The following is a 14,345-nucleotide window of genomic DNA, read 5'->3' on the forward strand; positions in this document are numbered from 1 at the left end:
TTTCAATTGACGTTAAAAAACTTACTAGTAATCTATAGGAACTTACGTAAAACTTAGACGAACTTACAAAAATGTATGTAGAACTCAAGAGTTCTTACGCGAACTTGTGAAACTTACAGATACTTATGAACTTACAACGAGTCATTTGCCCCTAGGAATATATAATCATATTTTGCTTTATTTGAAATTTTCAAATTGTTTCATAGCACAGCCCTCATTTTATTGCTTTCGATACATGCACCCATATATTTTATGAAATATGTACTGTTTGCGCGCATTTGACTTTTTCCATTTTCTATGCTCTCTATTCATAAAATACCCTTCATCATAATTCGATTTGACGATTTGATCGAACGAACTGAAACAATGGAGGTACAAAGAGCGTGCAAATAAATGCGGTTAAACTCTATCATATTTTCTGCTAAATATAGCGCGCATACACACGCAAAACCCCGAAAAATATTATTTGAAAAACATTGTTGGCACATATCTGATGGAATGAAAATTGGAACAAAACAGCAGAAAAAAAACGACGCAGAAATAATCGGGGCAGAAAATGTAAAACAAAGTAGCAGAATCGATAATACAAATGGAATTGGAAAAACACAGCTAATCGCATTTTTAGCACATCTGAACTATTTCAGTCACTCAAATTATCACACAGCTAAATGCAATTTTTAAATTTGATTTTTTATTCGAGAAACAAAAATAACACATAGATTGTATGAAAAGTTTTGTGCAACCAATTCAAATTGCAAATGCATAACGAATAGAGGAACAAAAAAAAGAATAATACATGTGCACACATATTGCAATCACTTTATTCGTTTTGTATAATCTGATCCGGGGATGATTGTGGTGCTTTTTTTTCTCATTGTGTGCTGGTTGCCGTTTTTCGCATATGAGTGAACAAAAATTGCGATGGTAAAATGTGGACGAGAAAACAGGCAAAGAAAAAGAGAGAAAAACAATTTGGAACGAATATCATAAACAAAAGTTCAAATGAGCATTTTTTTTCTTGTTCAGTCGTTCTATACGAATTCTGCACATGCAGCAACATTGAAAATGATTTGAGAGAGATATTTTACATTGTTGTGCAAGCGACAATATAGTGGTATTCGGGTGCTCATTGAACGTCCATCAGACATGATTTTTGATGCACTAAATCTGTCGGCTATGGTTTTTTGAATGGTGTGTGACTCCTCATTGTCACACATATTTATTGATACTTTGTTCAGGCATTCGTGCACATAATGTGTCAGTTGGAATGTGTCATGGAATGCATTAGACGGTGTTGGGGAGACAGAGTAATCGTTGAAATAAAAAATCAATACGAAATTGCATTGAACGATTTAAATATATAGGGAATTTGGCACATAAACACACACTCTTGCCATCTATATATATGTGTCATATGGCATATATATTACACTCAAGTTTCACAAAACCATCAAGTTTGATGGTGTTGAAATTTATGATATGAAAAACAATGGCGACGAACCGTTGAATTTCATCACAATTTCAGATATATGATAATACAAAGAAGCGAATGGATTGGTCGGTTAAATCTGAAATTTACGATGCTGATTGCGAGCGAGCACAATCACACAGTGCGTCAGATACATTTTTCAAAAAGGAATCGGTAATCATCAAATGAAAATAGATGGAATATTTGTAGTGTATGTGTTAGTGTGCTTGTACGCGAAAGACAAAAAAGAGCACGATCTAAACGCATAAATATGTAGTACATATCTGGCCAAAATCTCATCTAATCCAAAAGCATATAAAGTGCTAAAAACGAATTGGACCTTTTGATTCGATAACCAATAACCGTATTTCAGACTGTCAAATTGGATATTGAAACGATAGTTTCGTTTTTGGTTACGAATAAAAGCTGCTCATAATCCCATTTTGAGATGGAAGATCAACGTTAGCGAAATGCCACACAACACTATTATATTGCATACGTGTATGTTGGGGATTGGATAGTGGATATGCAATCATAGAGTGAAAAACATCGAAAACCAAATTCAATTAAAATATCTTTCATTTACCTCCAGCATAATGTAATTTATTCATTCAATTCGTCTGTGTTTTGTTCATTTGCAGGCAATTTCCAAGCAGCAATAGCAGTAGCATCAGTAAAAACAATCATCAGATAGATTGAACACACATGCGTTGAACGATGGAATTGCACAGCGATCAATTGTAGGCAGTGTAGCATTAGCATGAAATGTTCGATGGCACAAAAAACGATATTCGGTAAGGATAACTTTATAGCTATCAAATGACAAAGGATATTTCATTTGAATATTTATTTGGTCATGCAACAACCGTTTCCATCAAAACCAGATTAAATCACAACAAAAGCAGCAGTTTTATCCACAACACAACTGAAATGCGAATAAATCGAATTATATTCGTTCTATCTCGTTCCACAAATTCATAGCGTTGCTCAATTTTAATGCCGCTTAATATGGATCAAACATTTCAATTCGCCTTTCTTGTGCATTTCGATGCTCAACCATGCAAATTCATTATATTTGCATATTTTTTTCGTTTTTTTTTTTCATTACTTGTTGGCAAAATATTATTGGAAATGGTGAGAAAAAAAACCTTGGAGGGAAATATCAGCGAGTGGTCTCACCTTCAAGCTGACCGGAAAAAATATCAACATTTCAAAATGTTGAATGCCAATAATAATAAGGCAATGAGATGGGGAGAGAGAAAGAGAGAGAGAGAGGTACGCACACAATTGGCAAAAAATCACATTGAATGGTGATTACGCACAGCTGTACGTGGATGGTGATGGTGGTTAAAATTACTTGTATTGTTGTGAGCGATTGAGAATGGGCAATAGAGAATAATGGTGAAAGTAAGTGGCAAAAAGCGAGAAGTAAAAATCACCCAAGCCCAAAAATATCTATTTAAAAAATATTTTTTTCATGCAAATATTTGCAAACATATGATATACATTCGTTGAATAAACACAAGTGATCTCGCGAACAGACAAACATATAAGTATGCATAAAATTGTAAATCACAATAGAAACCGCAGAAATAAAAACAATATTCCTTTAGCAAAGGCTTTGCAGGGCATGTGAAAAAAAAACTACATATAGAATTTAATGAAAATAACGAGCGACAACATCAGCCGTTGATGATTTATAAAATAAAATGGTCGCGCGAAAAAAGCACCACACTCACACACGCAAAACGATTCGCATTCATTTATATGGACCGAACGAACTAAAGACAAAAACGAAATGAGTTTTCATTCCAGCGAGAAAAATGTTAAAATAATAATGCGCAGCGGGCTAGGATGCAACAACGAATGCGACAAAAAAAAATCAACGGCATAAAATCATTTACTACAGAATTGCATAAAATGCTCGAGTCTTGTGAATACATAAAACATGAATAGGGGTGAGTGAGAAAAAAAGCAGCTAGCACTTCATGTCTGCATACAAACCCCAACGTACAGGCAGATATTTGATTCGCTTCGTTTCCATAACTCCCAGACGTAATCTACATATTCACAAGTGTATTGAGTCATCATATGTGTTTGATGTGTGCGTTATTCAACTGCATCGTGCTTCAATAATTTCTGGTTGTCGATCTCGCTCTCATGCTTGTGTTGGATATTTTTGGTTTTGAACAATATACACCTTCGAATTTAATCATGTGCTACTAAGTTTGAGCATGCGACATACGATGAAAACGATGACACTCTTCATGTCGCCATCACACAACCACGATTATCAACACTTGTCTCTTGTTCGTTCTCTTTTGCTCTCTCGCTAAACATGCTCATGTACACATTTAACCCATCCAAATAAATATTCAGTCGCGTACATTGTGCTCCTCTATCACGTATGCGCTGTGTGGTTTCTATTCCACAAGGCCATTGCATAACTATAAGTCTCAGTTCAAATCAACTACATTTTTCATTAGTTTTTGAATTGTACGGCATTTTTATTTTCATCTCTACCATATTCGGGAATTCCCAATCACCATGGAATACTCGATGCAATTGGAAGGCACAAAAAAGTGTTGCACTCTTTTTTTTTTCTTTCTGTCTCTTGAACCATCTCAAATTACGGAAAAAATATGGAACAGAAAATAGAAAATAAATCTGGAAAAGAGTTCGTGGCTAAAGATACAAGCATGGCCATTTGATCTATAGCAATCATGTTAACGAAAGTTTGTAATTTTCATGTGAGCCACCCAAAAATAGAGCTTTTTAATAGGTTTTACAAATCCTCCTCATTCGCTTTTAGCGCATCAAACAAATTCCAGATTTTCAGTTCAATTTATTCCATTTCATTTTCCGACAGATATAATTTGGTTTACTTTTAATTCGTTTGATTCGAAATTTGAAAGCGTTTGCAAAACGTGCCCAGTTTTTTGGAACCAGAACAGAAATATCATTATTTACATAAAATGGAATTTGTTTTTGCGAATGTGGCTTTTCCACATAAAATCGGAACTGGCTATATCGAGATGCAAATCATAAAGTACAGTTTCGCTATTTCTACCTCGCCTTTCCGCACCAATGTCTATCTCACTGTGTTTGTGTATATGCGATATTCCTTTGGTCAGCATTCATACGTTAACTGCATGCGTTCACATTCATTATTCAAAAATTTTGTGGTTATTCGGCAGTTTTTTTTTTCATTTGGTTGCTTTTCTTTTTCGTCGCATTTGTGGTTTGCGCAAATGTTCGTTTATATTTGTATTTATATATACAGTAAATATTTATCCAACACATCATCCAACCGAGCCAAATACTTTTTCATGTTTGTTTTGAATCATGCTTTTGCTTTTCATTTCATTTCACTAGATGAACGAACAATGAAAAACAAATGTATTCATTCAAATATGACTTGCGCACATGAAACGATCATTTAAATTTGATATGGTCTATTTGGACTAATTAAATGTAGAAAAAAAATGTCATTCAATAATTAAATTGTTTTTTTTTTTACTTCTTTTTTTCCTCTTTCTATGTTTCTCCAAAAATTTTAGATTGTCAATTGCAAAAATTGAAAATGTATGGCCACCAACTCTATCAGTTCGAAGGTTTTTAATTAATTTAGACAAAAAATCGTGTTCGATTTATTGAAAAACTCATAAAAACGGTGAAATAAAAAAAAACAATGACAACACGGATTCGAATGAAAAATTGGAAAAGTGACAAAATTTGATACATTGAAACGCAGAAAGTCATATGCGTGTAAACAGCAACTCAATAGAAAAGTTACGAACAAATATCCCGGAACAATAAATGTCGATGGCAAATAAATTGGTGTTACAAAGTTGCCAAGAGAAGAAAAACTAACCATACACATACGAACAAGCAGTGCGAATAAAGTGCACGAACGTGCATGTATCACATACTGGTATAGCTTGAGTCAATGCGCGGTAAACCATTTTTGTCGAACTCATAGTGGTCGATAACAGTGAACAGAATATTATACCAAATGTTGTTACAATCCGGCGAATACAAAAACTTCTTATTCAGCAGAAAAAAAGATTCGATAAACACAGCGCAAACAATATAAAATAAATTGAAAACTCTGAAAATTAACGAGAGAAGAAGCAAAGAGGAAAAAAAAACACGTTACGCGAATAAATAATAAAAAAAAATAATAAAAGGGTTACCAAGGGAAAAATCGAATAAAAATCAATTGAGGCGAGTGCGTGTTTTTGTGCAACAGCAACGATATATAGTGTCACAATTTGTCGATGTGGTTGTAGAAAAAAGAAGAGATACATTCATTATGATGAGGCTAATATTTCTTCTGTTGATTTCAACGGAATTCAGCAGAGGCAGCAGCAGCAACACCAACATAAACAATGTTATTAATAACAATAATGGTGACAGTGGTAGCACATCAAATGCAGCTGCTAATGGCAACAATAACAACAACAACAATAATAAAATTACCAATTTAGGTGGCATCGGTGCAGATACAGTACAATTATCGTCACGTGTCGTGCACACAAAATATGGTTCGGTGTCAGGCGTAATTGTACACTTGGAAGGACGACATTTGGATCCGGTTGAAGCATTCAAAGGCATTCCGTATGCATCGCCGCCGACTGGATCTTTGCGTTTCATGCCACCAGTCACAGGTGCGCTCTGGTCTGGTGTTCGAAAAGCTGATCGGTACGTATAAAATTCTAAATATTTTACATATTTACATTTTCGAAGAAATTTACCTAACAAATAGAATTTAAAAAAAAACAACCAGCCGAGTGTCATTACATTGCCGTCAAGAGTGCAATAACCAGCGATTGTTGAATTTCATGGAAAAAATTCTGATTATTGGCAACAGCCAAGTTTATTAGCATTCATGAAGTACTTGCACGCTATGTAATCAATGGTATAATTCTATTTCGTCGCAACAAATCTCTATTTCATGGTTGATTCCTTTGGGCAAACAACGATGTCGATGTCGCAACGCAATGGCCTGGATTGTTTTTTCGTTTATTTTTTTTGTTCGAATTGTTTCAAGTAAAAAAAAAAAATACTTTGAACGAATGTGGATCGGTATGACATTTTTGGTGGCGCCAACGTTGACGAAATCAACGGTAGTGGTGATATTCATGCTACTGAAATCCAATAAGCGGTGTCTCATTTAAATTTTATGATTAGAGCAATCTGTTTCTATCAAAATGAGCGCCAGCGAAAAAGCACATCGACAATGGCACCGCGTATTATATTCAAATATTCAAAACGTAAATAAAATTTAGTTGCATTGTTGGTGGAAAGGAAATGAAACAGCAGCAGAGAATGAGAGCGAGAAAGAGAGAGCGAATGAGCAGACGGCCCCATCAAAAATACCGATGTGCCGCATAGGCTTCGAATCCAATATTGTAGTAGCGAATATTCGAGTCATTTTTAAAACATTCATACCTTTTATGTGCACATTCACTTTGGGTATTCGAATTCATTAAACACATCGAGGTTACTCTTTTATTTATTCTTGATTTTTTCTCTTTCTTTCTTTTTGTCTCTTTCATTCTCGAGTTGAGTCGGATCAGACATTGAATAATAGAATCGGTACACACATAAAGTTGGCATCGGTCGTTCCTTCGTTCAATGGTTTCTGTCGAGATGATCACTAACACAATTCGTTTTTATTTTGTATATATTTCGCAAACAACTCGAGCACAAACCGACCGAATACCAGCTTAAGCAAAAGAAAAAGTGACTAAATGAGCGAGAAAAACACAAAGCCGCTGGCCAAACCAAATGATGAGCATGCTCATCCATTTGAAGAAGGAAAAAAAGCCGCACAAACGAAATCTAACTGCGAAGCAAAAGCATTTATTTTAATGTCTTCATTAAAATTAATGGGCAGTCATCAAACAGCAAAACAAGGCTTTGGCGCTTTTTATTCGATGTTTGTGTGTTTGTGTCTGAGCGATGTTCATTGCCTTCGTTCATTGCCTTTACAATGTTTGCCAACACTTCTTGTTGCAGCATCGGGGTTTTTTTATGACTCTTTCTCTTTCGTACTCTCTTCACCACACAACCAAAAGCATCTTCATCTCTTGATATGCCTGTCGGGCTTCTATCCCTTTCATTCATTCATACATTTGTATCCGGCACAAGCACAAAAGAGACGACGAGCAGACAAAACGATGATAAAAAAATTACGAACTTTGAATTTTACGTTATCGCGAGCAACCAATTTTCAACTCCTGTCGCTCGAATTTCAAATAGTAAATCTTGAAAATGTTGCCAAAAAACACGAATGGTGCCGCACACCTAATATTATCAACATGCTGGAATTTTCGTTAGTAAATTTATCATATTGTGATATAAATCAAAATAGGGATCATGAATGAAAACAATACACCCAACAAAGTGAAGTGAAGCGAACAATTGTGCGCGCACACGACTGTTTTTTTTTCTGCTTCGAAACACTCAACAACGGTTGTACATTTGTTTTAAAAACAGAATGATACATTTTCGTAAATTGAATATTCTTTTTTTCTTTCGCTGCGAGCCGTCGAATTAAGAGAGAAATCTAATTTAGTTTGTACTCAATGATTCATTATGCTAAGTAAAGCTTTGTTGGGAATGACAATAAATTTTAGTATCAACGATGCTTTATAAACCTAGTTTGCGAAAAAAAGATGAGACGTTTTTTTGTATGTGCACTGTGCACGCCCCGGTTATGTTCAAGGAAATTGAAGGTTCTACAACTGTACCAGAGACGTGTACAAAAACAATTCAAAGCAATTAAATTGATTGAGAACAATATCGTAATCATTGTAATTTTATCGTTTTTCTTGTTATTTTCCTGTGTGAAAGTTGATTTGTGTCCGGATGAAAATAACGCAAGAATGTCAGTTATTCTTTGAACAAATAAAGATTAGTCAAGTGTTTTGTGTGTGTGCCTTTGTTTGTGTTGAGAATAGAAAGATGTTGGACAATCCCTGTCCTATGAATACTACATAAACTACTTGGATAATATTCTGAATGCGTGGAGCAATAAATTTTGTAGGCCAAAAACAAATGGCGGGTGTACAAACGATGGCATTACATTTATTCAATTGTGCAGAGAGATCACGTATTTGAGCGATAAACATTTGGGCTCGCTTACGTACAATATTTATTTTTATAGAAAACGAAAACTGAATTAGCCACATCAAAAGTAAACCATTTTGCTTATATAATTTGTATGTGTACGAGATTCAGGACAATCAAATAACGTGACTTTCTCACATAATGTAACAGACAAACAATATTATGGTAACGATGCCGATGGTTTCGATTTGCCATAAACCGTATTCGAGAAATTCATACGAACAATGTAGATTTTGAACAAAATTAAAACGGTTATGTTATATACAGAGATAAATTAATCGGTTTAGATTTTATAGATGGACACGAAAATATGCATTTGGTTCATTTCCGTTTTGAATGAGAGGGATGTGTAGTCAATTTCCGACCGATAGGTTCACAAAGCATTTATTGCAAAAGATTGTATAACTTATGTATAGAAATTACTAATTAAAAATTTACTCTTGGACAATGCAAATCCGTCATCAGATTATCAAAATGTCAAATTGTAACTATTAGAGGAATTGAGTCTTTAAGAAAATGAACCCCTGAAAGTTTCACTGAAATCGGATGAAAAATAAACTGATTAAAATTTGAATAGAAAAAGTTGTTGTAATTACAATAACAAACCTATGTTAAAACAATTTCACGTTAATGTAAGTTATTGGAATGAAATAAGAACTTTTTCGCCGCAACGATTCAATTGTTTATTTTTTATTGCACTTGTTATTGCCTGAGTACTTAAAATGGAAGGTTCTACCAACAAAATGTTTCATATTGTTTAATTTAATATTTTTCACATAGAACTGTTACAACCTCAAGTACATATAAAAAATCAGAGAACAAATATGACATTTTTTATCACCAATATTTGCAGTGAAAAAATATTATTATCTTATTTTAAAAAATCTAAGACATTCAATCTGATTTATAAATCATTTGATCTGCAAATAATGTGTTCAATGTCTTGAGAAAAATGTTCGGCGGTAAATCATACTGTTGTGAAAATGCTTCAATTTTCTTTTTGATGTTGTAATGAGTTTGGTCTGCAAACTGATTATAGAGTTTGGGTAAGTCCAAATCTTTGTACACTTGCTTTACTTGTCTAATGCATTCTGCATCTGTGGGTCAGAGTGAAAAAAGAATATCAAAATTCAATCTGATCGATTTTTGTCCAGTGAAGAGCATCGAGCACATCGAAAATATGTACGTAGCAGAAGGCCATTCATGATCAATGCTCCTTTACTTTGATGTGTGTGAGAAAGAAGAAAACATGTAAACTACCATTTTGTCCATAGCATTTAATTAATATGTCTTTTTGTTCATCTGAGACATGTTCCATTGCAGTAACTGCTAGCCATGTGCATCTTCCATCTTCAATGTCTGTGCCAGGTTTTCTCAGTACATTCGCATCGTTAAAGCAATCGAAATAATCATTTTGTACTTGATAAAAATGTCCCGCATCATTGCTAATATTCTTGATATCTTCGAACATTTGCTCATTTTCGTATCTATCATTATAAATAGAATCTCATAAAAATTCATTCGCTGTTATCTGTTCAACACTCACCCTGCGAAGATCATGGGCAATGCGATTGGAACATATAATAACAATGCTGCTGTTTTATAATTTGTAATACAAATGTACTTTTCGTTTGAAAATTGCGCAATATCACCGTTGCCAATTTGAAAGTCAAGCGATTGTCCAATGTATGCATTCATTGTTGATTCCTGAAACAACTCAAACATGCGCGGGTAACATGAAAAATGTCCAAAGAATTCTTTTAACAGTAAGTAACATCCATTTTCAATCATCAAAACGTCATTGACAGCAATTGATTTTACGTTGTTCAACGTATGCCAACATGGTTTATTATGTCTTATTTTGCTGCAGTCAATAATATCGTCTGCCATAAAATATGAGGATACCATCTAACCCAAATAAGAAAAGGAAAATAATAAATATATGACAAACTATGCTATTTGTGATCTTTTGAAAATATTAAAACGGCGTTTTTAAATGTAGAGTTTTCCTTTGTCGTACCGAATATTCCTCTTCAAAGATGAATAATTATAATAACAAAAATATTGAATAAAAAATGGGTGAATTTTACGTACAAGTTCAATGCACCATCCAAGAATTTGAGCTTGCCTAATATTTTCTGATGTCTGTCGTTCCTTCCCAATCAAATCTTTGTATACGATAACAGCGTTTAGGCCGCGATTTTTTCTACCATTTGGTACATCGTATTCCAATGCCTAGTCGTGTTCGTATTGTTTGATTTGAATTGTAAATAAATTTATAGAAATTATATTGATATTTACATTGGCAAAATGTTTTGCAGCATCCATCAATTTAAAATTATTTGCAGCATACTCCGTTAAGTGATTAACTACATCTATTTAAAAAATTAACATTTTTCTATCAGAAAATATGAGTAAGAAAATGAAATAGCGGAAAAAATCATGTAATTCAAATGGTCAGCTTTGTTTACAATACTCTACAAGAACTACAGCAAATCTCACTTTTTGAAATTTATTATTACAATCTCTTAAAATACTTATTAAACTTAAATCACACAACTGAAATTCAATAATGAAAAAGTATCAATTATAAAGTGAAAATGGAAATTTTACCGGGAAACAAAAGCATAAATTCTTCGTGTTCTCGACGCAATTCTGGTGGATATTCGAATGAGTATTGTTTACTGTATTTGTCGACGAATCAAAACAAAAAATACTGAATTAGTTCTTACAGAGAAATGACGATGATGCCGTGATGGAAAACTGATATAAGATTAATTGAATTGATGTCTATTGAATTAAATGTCCTTTTCAAACGAATACCTTTTTGGTTTTTCGAATGTATTTATAGCACCAACCGATGAACATTTTTCACGTATAATTTGTCCGGTGAAACGACACATTTTAGATGCAAAATGAGACACTTTTAACATTTTAATTGAACTTAACATGATGAAAATATTTAAAAAAAACGTATTTGTTTATTCTCTTTGGAAGAAACTTTGCAAATTATGTAGTTAAAAATCGAATCATTCGTAATATAATCCGTACTATATAAGCTATAATGCGAATTAATCAATGCGTTCTTCTTAATATATACCACATGAATGACGCAAACATAAAAAAATGTTTTACACAGATAAATAAATCTTTGAAAAAAAATTGACTGCGCGCGGCTCTTGATAACGCATTGTTCGACTTGAACCTATCGACTATCATCCAAATAAAGTCCATTAACACGTATCTTGTTCTAAAAATAATAAAAAAACAAAAAATGAATAGAAATATCGCCATTTGATGAGCTGACGTTTGAAATGAATTGATTTTTTGTGACCTTTTGATTTCGATTTCTGTTTTGAAAAATGATGTTTTTACTTTTCCGCACACCCACTGTGTGCAGTAAAGTATTGCAATCACCCCAAAATTTTGAAATCGCTAAAAATCGTTTTTCTACGCGTTTTGGGTACTGTACACAAAATGTTTAACCTTTTTGTTAGCACGATAACTCTTTTTAGAGAAAAGCAAATCCAAATCTGACTTTACAGGGTGGTTGGAGGTTGCGAGGAATAGGCTGGTATTGTTTTTAAGCGATATTCGTTCATCGGTGTATCCATAGTGTACCCTTAAATGTATGCATGTCCATGGTATTGTATGCAAAAATTTGTTAACACGATAAATCTTTCCCCAGAGACGTAAATCAAAGTTTGAAATGTGTAGTGGAGGTTTTTTGGCACGAGAAAACGGAATCCGACGTTAGTTTTGAGATACAATCAAGTTTTGACAGAGTTTCTTTGAAAAAATCACAAAAAATTGAATTTTTGTATGGGAGCCATGCCATTATGCTACCGTAACGACGTGAAACTTTGCACAGATTATTTTTTACACAAAAAATAAAATTCTGAAAGTTTTAAGAAAGAAGCCGTAAGAAAACCGTAGAATTAGTGAATGTTTTTATTTGGAGTTTAACGTGTAATTTAGAATAATTATTATCTTTTTATTGAAAAACAACAAATATTACACTATTAAGAATTGTAAAATTCTCAGATGCGCATTTCGAAAGCAATGCTTTCATCCTCAGTGAGTTATAGGGAACAATTGTTGTTAATAATAGAATTATTGTCTAAAACGATGAAAAATAAAATTTACATATAGTTGGCGCTGCATTCTATGCAAACTTGTTTTCCGTTGCAACGGACTAAGTGGAAAGTATACGCTTATTACATAGAATGTAGCGCCAACTATACGTGAATTTTATTTTTTTATCATTTTAGGCAGTAATCTCATCGTTTCTTTCAATCAAAATTAGGGATACCCTCTTTGAGGTTGAAATTTCTTCTTTGTTGAGATTATGTATTTTGGCACGAAAATAAGATTCACAAGTTTCCACGGTGATGAAGTCATTGATGTGTTTTGGTGACTCGAAATTGATCGACGTTCTATCCAAAATATATACTTGCAGTAACTTAATCACAATGAAAAAACTTGTGGATCTTATTTTCTTATCAAAATATATAATTTCACAAAATTGGAAGAAATTTCAATCACAAGTAGAGGTGAGTACCCATACAATATTTTCTATTTTTGGCTCAAAAAATTTGTATTGAAATAGCCTGTACAAAGTTTGATGTCATTACGAAAAGAGCTTCAAATTTGGCATAATACAGTATTTTACCTTGCACTGAATATTTATGTAGGGTGAAAAATCTTATGACTGCTTTGAATTGTACCTTTCCAACTTGCCTTAAATTTACACTTTGAGGTTGTTTTCTAGTACATATTTGTTCAAAGTTTGAAATCGGTTAGAATTTGACTACTTATCTAATATAGCTCTCCATTTTCATCGTTTGTGGTATAATGCTGAAGAAAGTGGTCTATTCACTGTGGATTTTCCAAATTTAATTTCAAACTTAATGCATTTCATTTCTAATCGTTTTGCTCACACTTTAATTCATTCCCCAACAGTGTTTTGAACAAGAAAATGCCAACCAAAATTTTTAAGACTGGTATGCATAGCATTCAATTGTAAGACCGAAGTCAAGCCATATTCAATTTGACCCATTAATGTTATTTATGTAAAAAAATTGATAATTTTGTAGCAAAGATATGTTTAAGTACAACATTCACATCTCTTTCTCTCTCTCTCTCTCTCTCTCTCTCTCTCTCTCTCTCTCTATCTATCTATCTTCATTTACTAACAATCTGTGTAAATCATGGACGATGGATTCTCGAATTTTCTATTAAAATTCACTTAAATTTATGTTGATATTAATTTTGACGTCGCCATCGACACTTCAAATTCAACCACTTTAATTTGATGAGCATGAACTTGAGAAAAGATTTGTTCGAAAAAACTTGATGCTGGTGAAAAATTGTGAACGAAAAATATGGAAAATTTAAATTCGAAGTGATTTTATGACTGGCGGCTATTTTGTGTGTTCTCTTTAGCACTCTTGCTCATCATAAGATTGCAAGTCTTACGACACAATCTATTATATTCAAGAATCCTTCAACAACTCTTTAACGTATACGGCGACCAAATTGAAAATTGATTTAAAATTGAATTTTATTTTTTTCACCATGTACGCAGAAACACATAATTCCAAAGTCTAAACCATATCAACGTAACGACATACTCATCGCAGCGAGACTTTACCATAATTTACTTTCTGTTGTTGCCTTTTTTCTTCTTTCGCCTTCTTTTTCTCCTTCTTGTGATTTCGCTGCAGATTGAGTGACTTTG

The 14,345-nt window shown here is 33.3% G+C and overlaps 2 protein-coding genes across 2 annotated transcripts in view; one reads left to right on the forward strand and one right to left on the reverse strand.

The window, feature by feature from the left end:
* The window catches only part of LOC116339893 (neuroligin-4, Y-linked), a 174,196-nt gene that overhangs the window by 39,268 nt on the left and 120,583 nt on the right, over positions 1 to 14,345 (forward strand). The window contains exons 2-3 of the mRNA XM_031765976.1: positions 2,110 to 2,262; positions 5,029 to 6,172. Coding sequence (XP_031621836.1) covers positions 5,784 to 6,172 — 389 coding nt within the window. The 5' untranslated portion in view covers positions 2,110 to 2,262; positions 5,029 to 5,783. The remainder of the gene's footprint in view (positions 1 to 2,109; positions 2,263 to 5,028; positions 6,173 to 14,345) is intronic.
* LOC116339895 (farnesyl pyrophosphate synthase-like) lies at positions 9,280 to 11,651 on the reverse strand. The gene is made up of 7 exons (XM_031765977.1): positions 11,429 to 11,651; positions 11,219 to 11,289; positions 10,907 to 10,980; positions 10,700 to 10,840; positions 10,152 to 10,513; positions 9,866 to 10,092; positions 9,280 to 9,702 (listed from the first exon to the last, which is right to left on the reverse strand). Exons 1-7 carry the CDS (start codon positions 11,554 to 11,556, stop codon positions 9,500 to 9,502), a joined length of 1,206 nt encoding a protein of 401 aa, XP_031621837.1. The 5' UTR covers positions 11,557 to 11,651; the 3' UTR covers positions 9,280 to 9,499.

Source organism: Contarinia nasturtii, unplaced genomic scaffold (assembly GCF_009176525.2).
Source record: "Contarinia nasturtii isolate CC-2019 unplaced genomic scaffold, AAFC_CNas_1.1 Cnas_scaffold_533, whole genome shotgun sequence".
NCBI lineage: Eukaryota > Metazoa > Arthropoda > Insecta > Diptera > Cecidomyiidae > Contarinia > Contarinia nasturtii.

What these genes read in the sequence shown, in the direction of transcription:
- LOC116339895 (XM_031765977.1), bottom strand. Translation starts at nt 11,556, where the DNA reads ATGTTAAGTTCAATTAAAATGTTAAAAGTGTCTCATTTTGCATCTAAA. An exon ending in ATTTATGCTTTTGTTTCCCG is followed by an intron (nt 10,981 to 11,218) that starts GTAAAATTTCCA and finishes TTTTTTAAATAG; the next exon opens with ATGTAGTTAATCACTTAACG. An exon ending in TTGGATGGTGCATTGAACTT is followed by an intron (nt 10,514 to 10,699) that starts GTACGTAAAATT and finishes TATTTGGGTTAG; the next exon opens with ATGGTATCCTCATATTTTAT.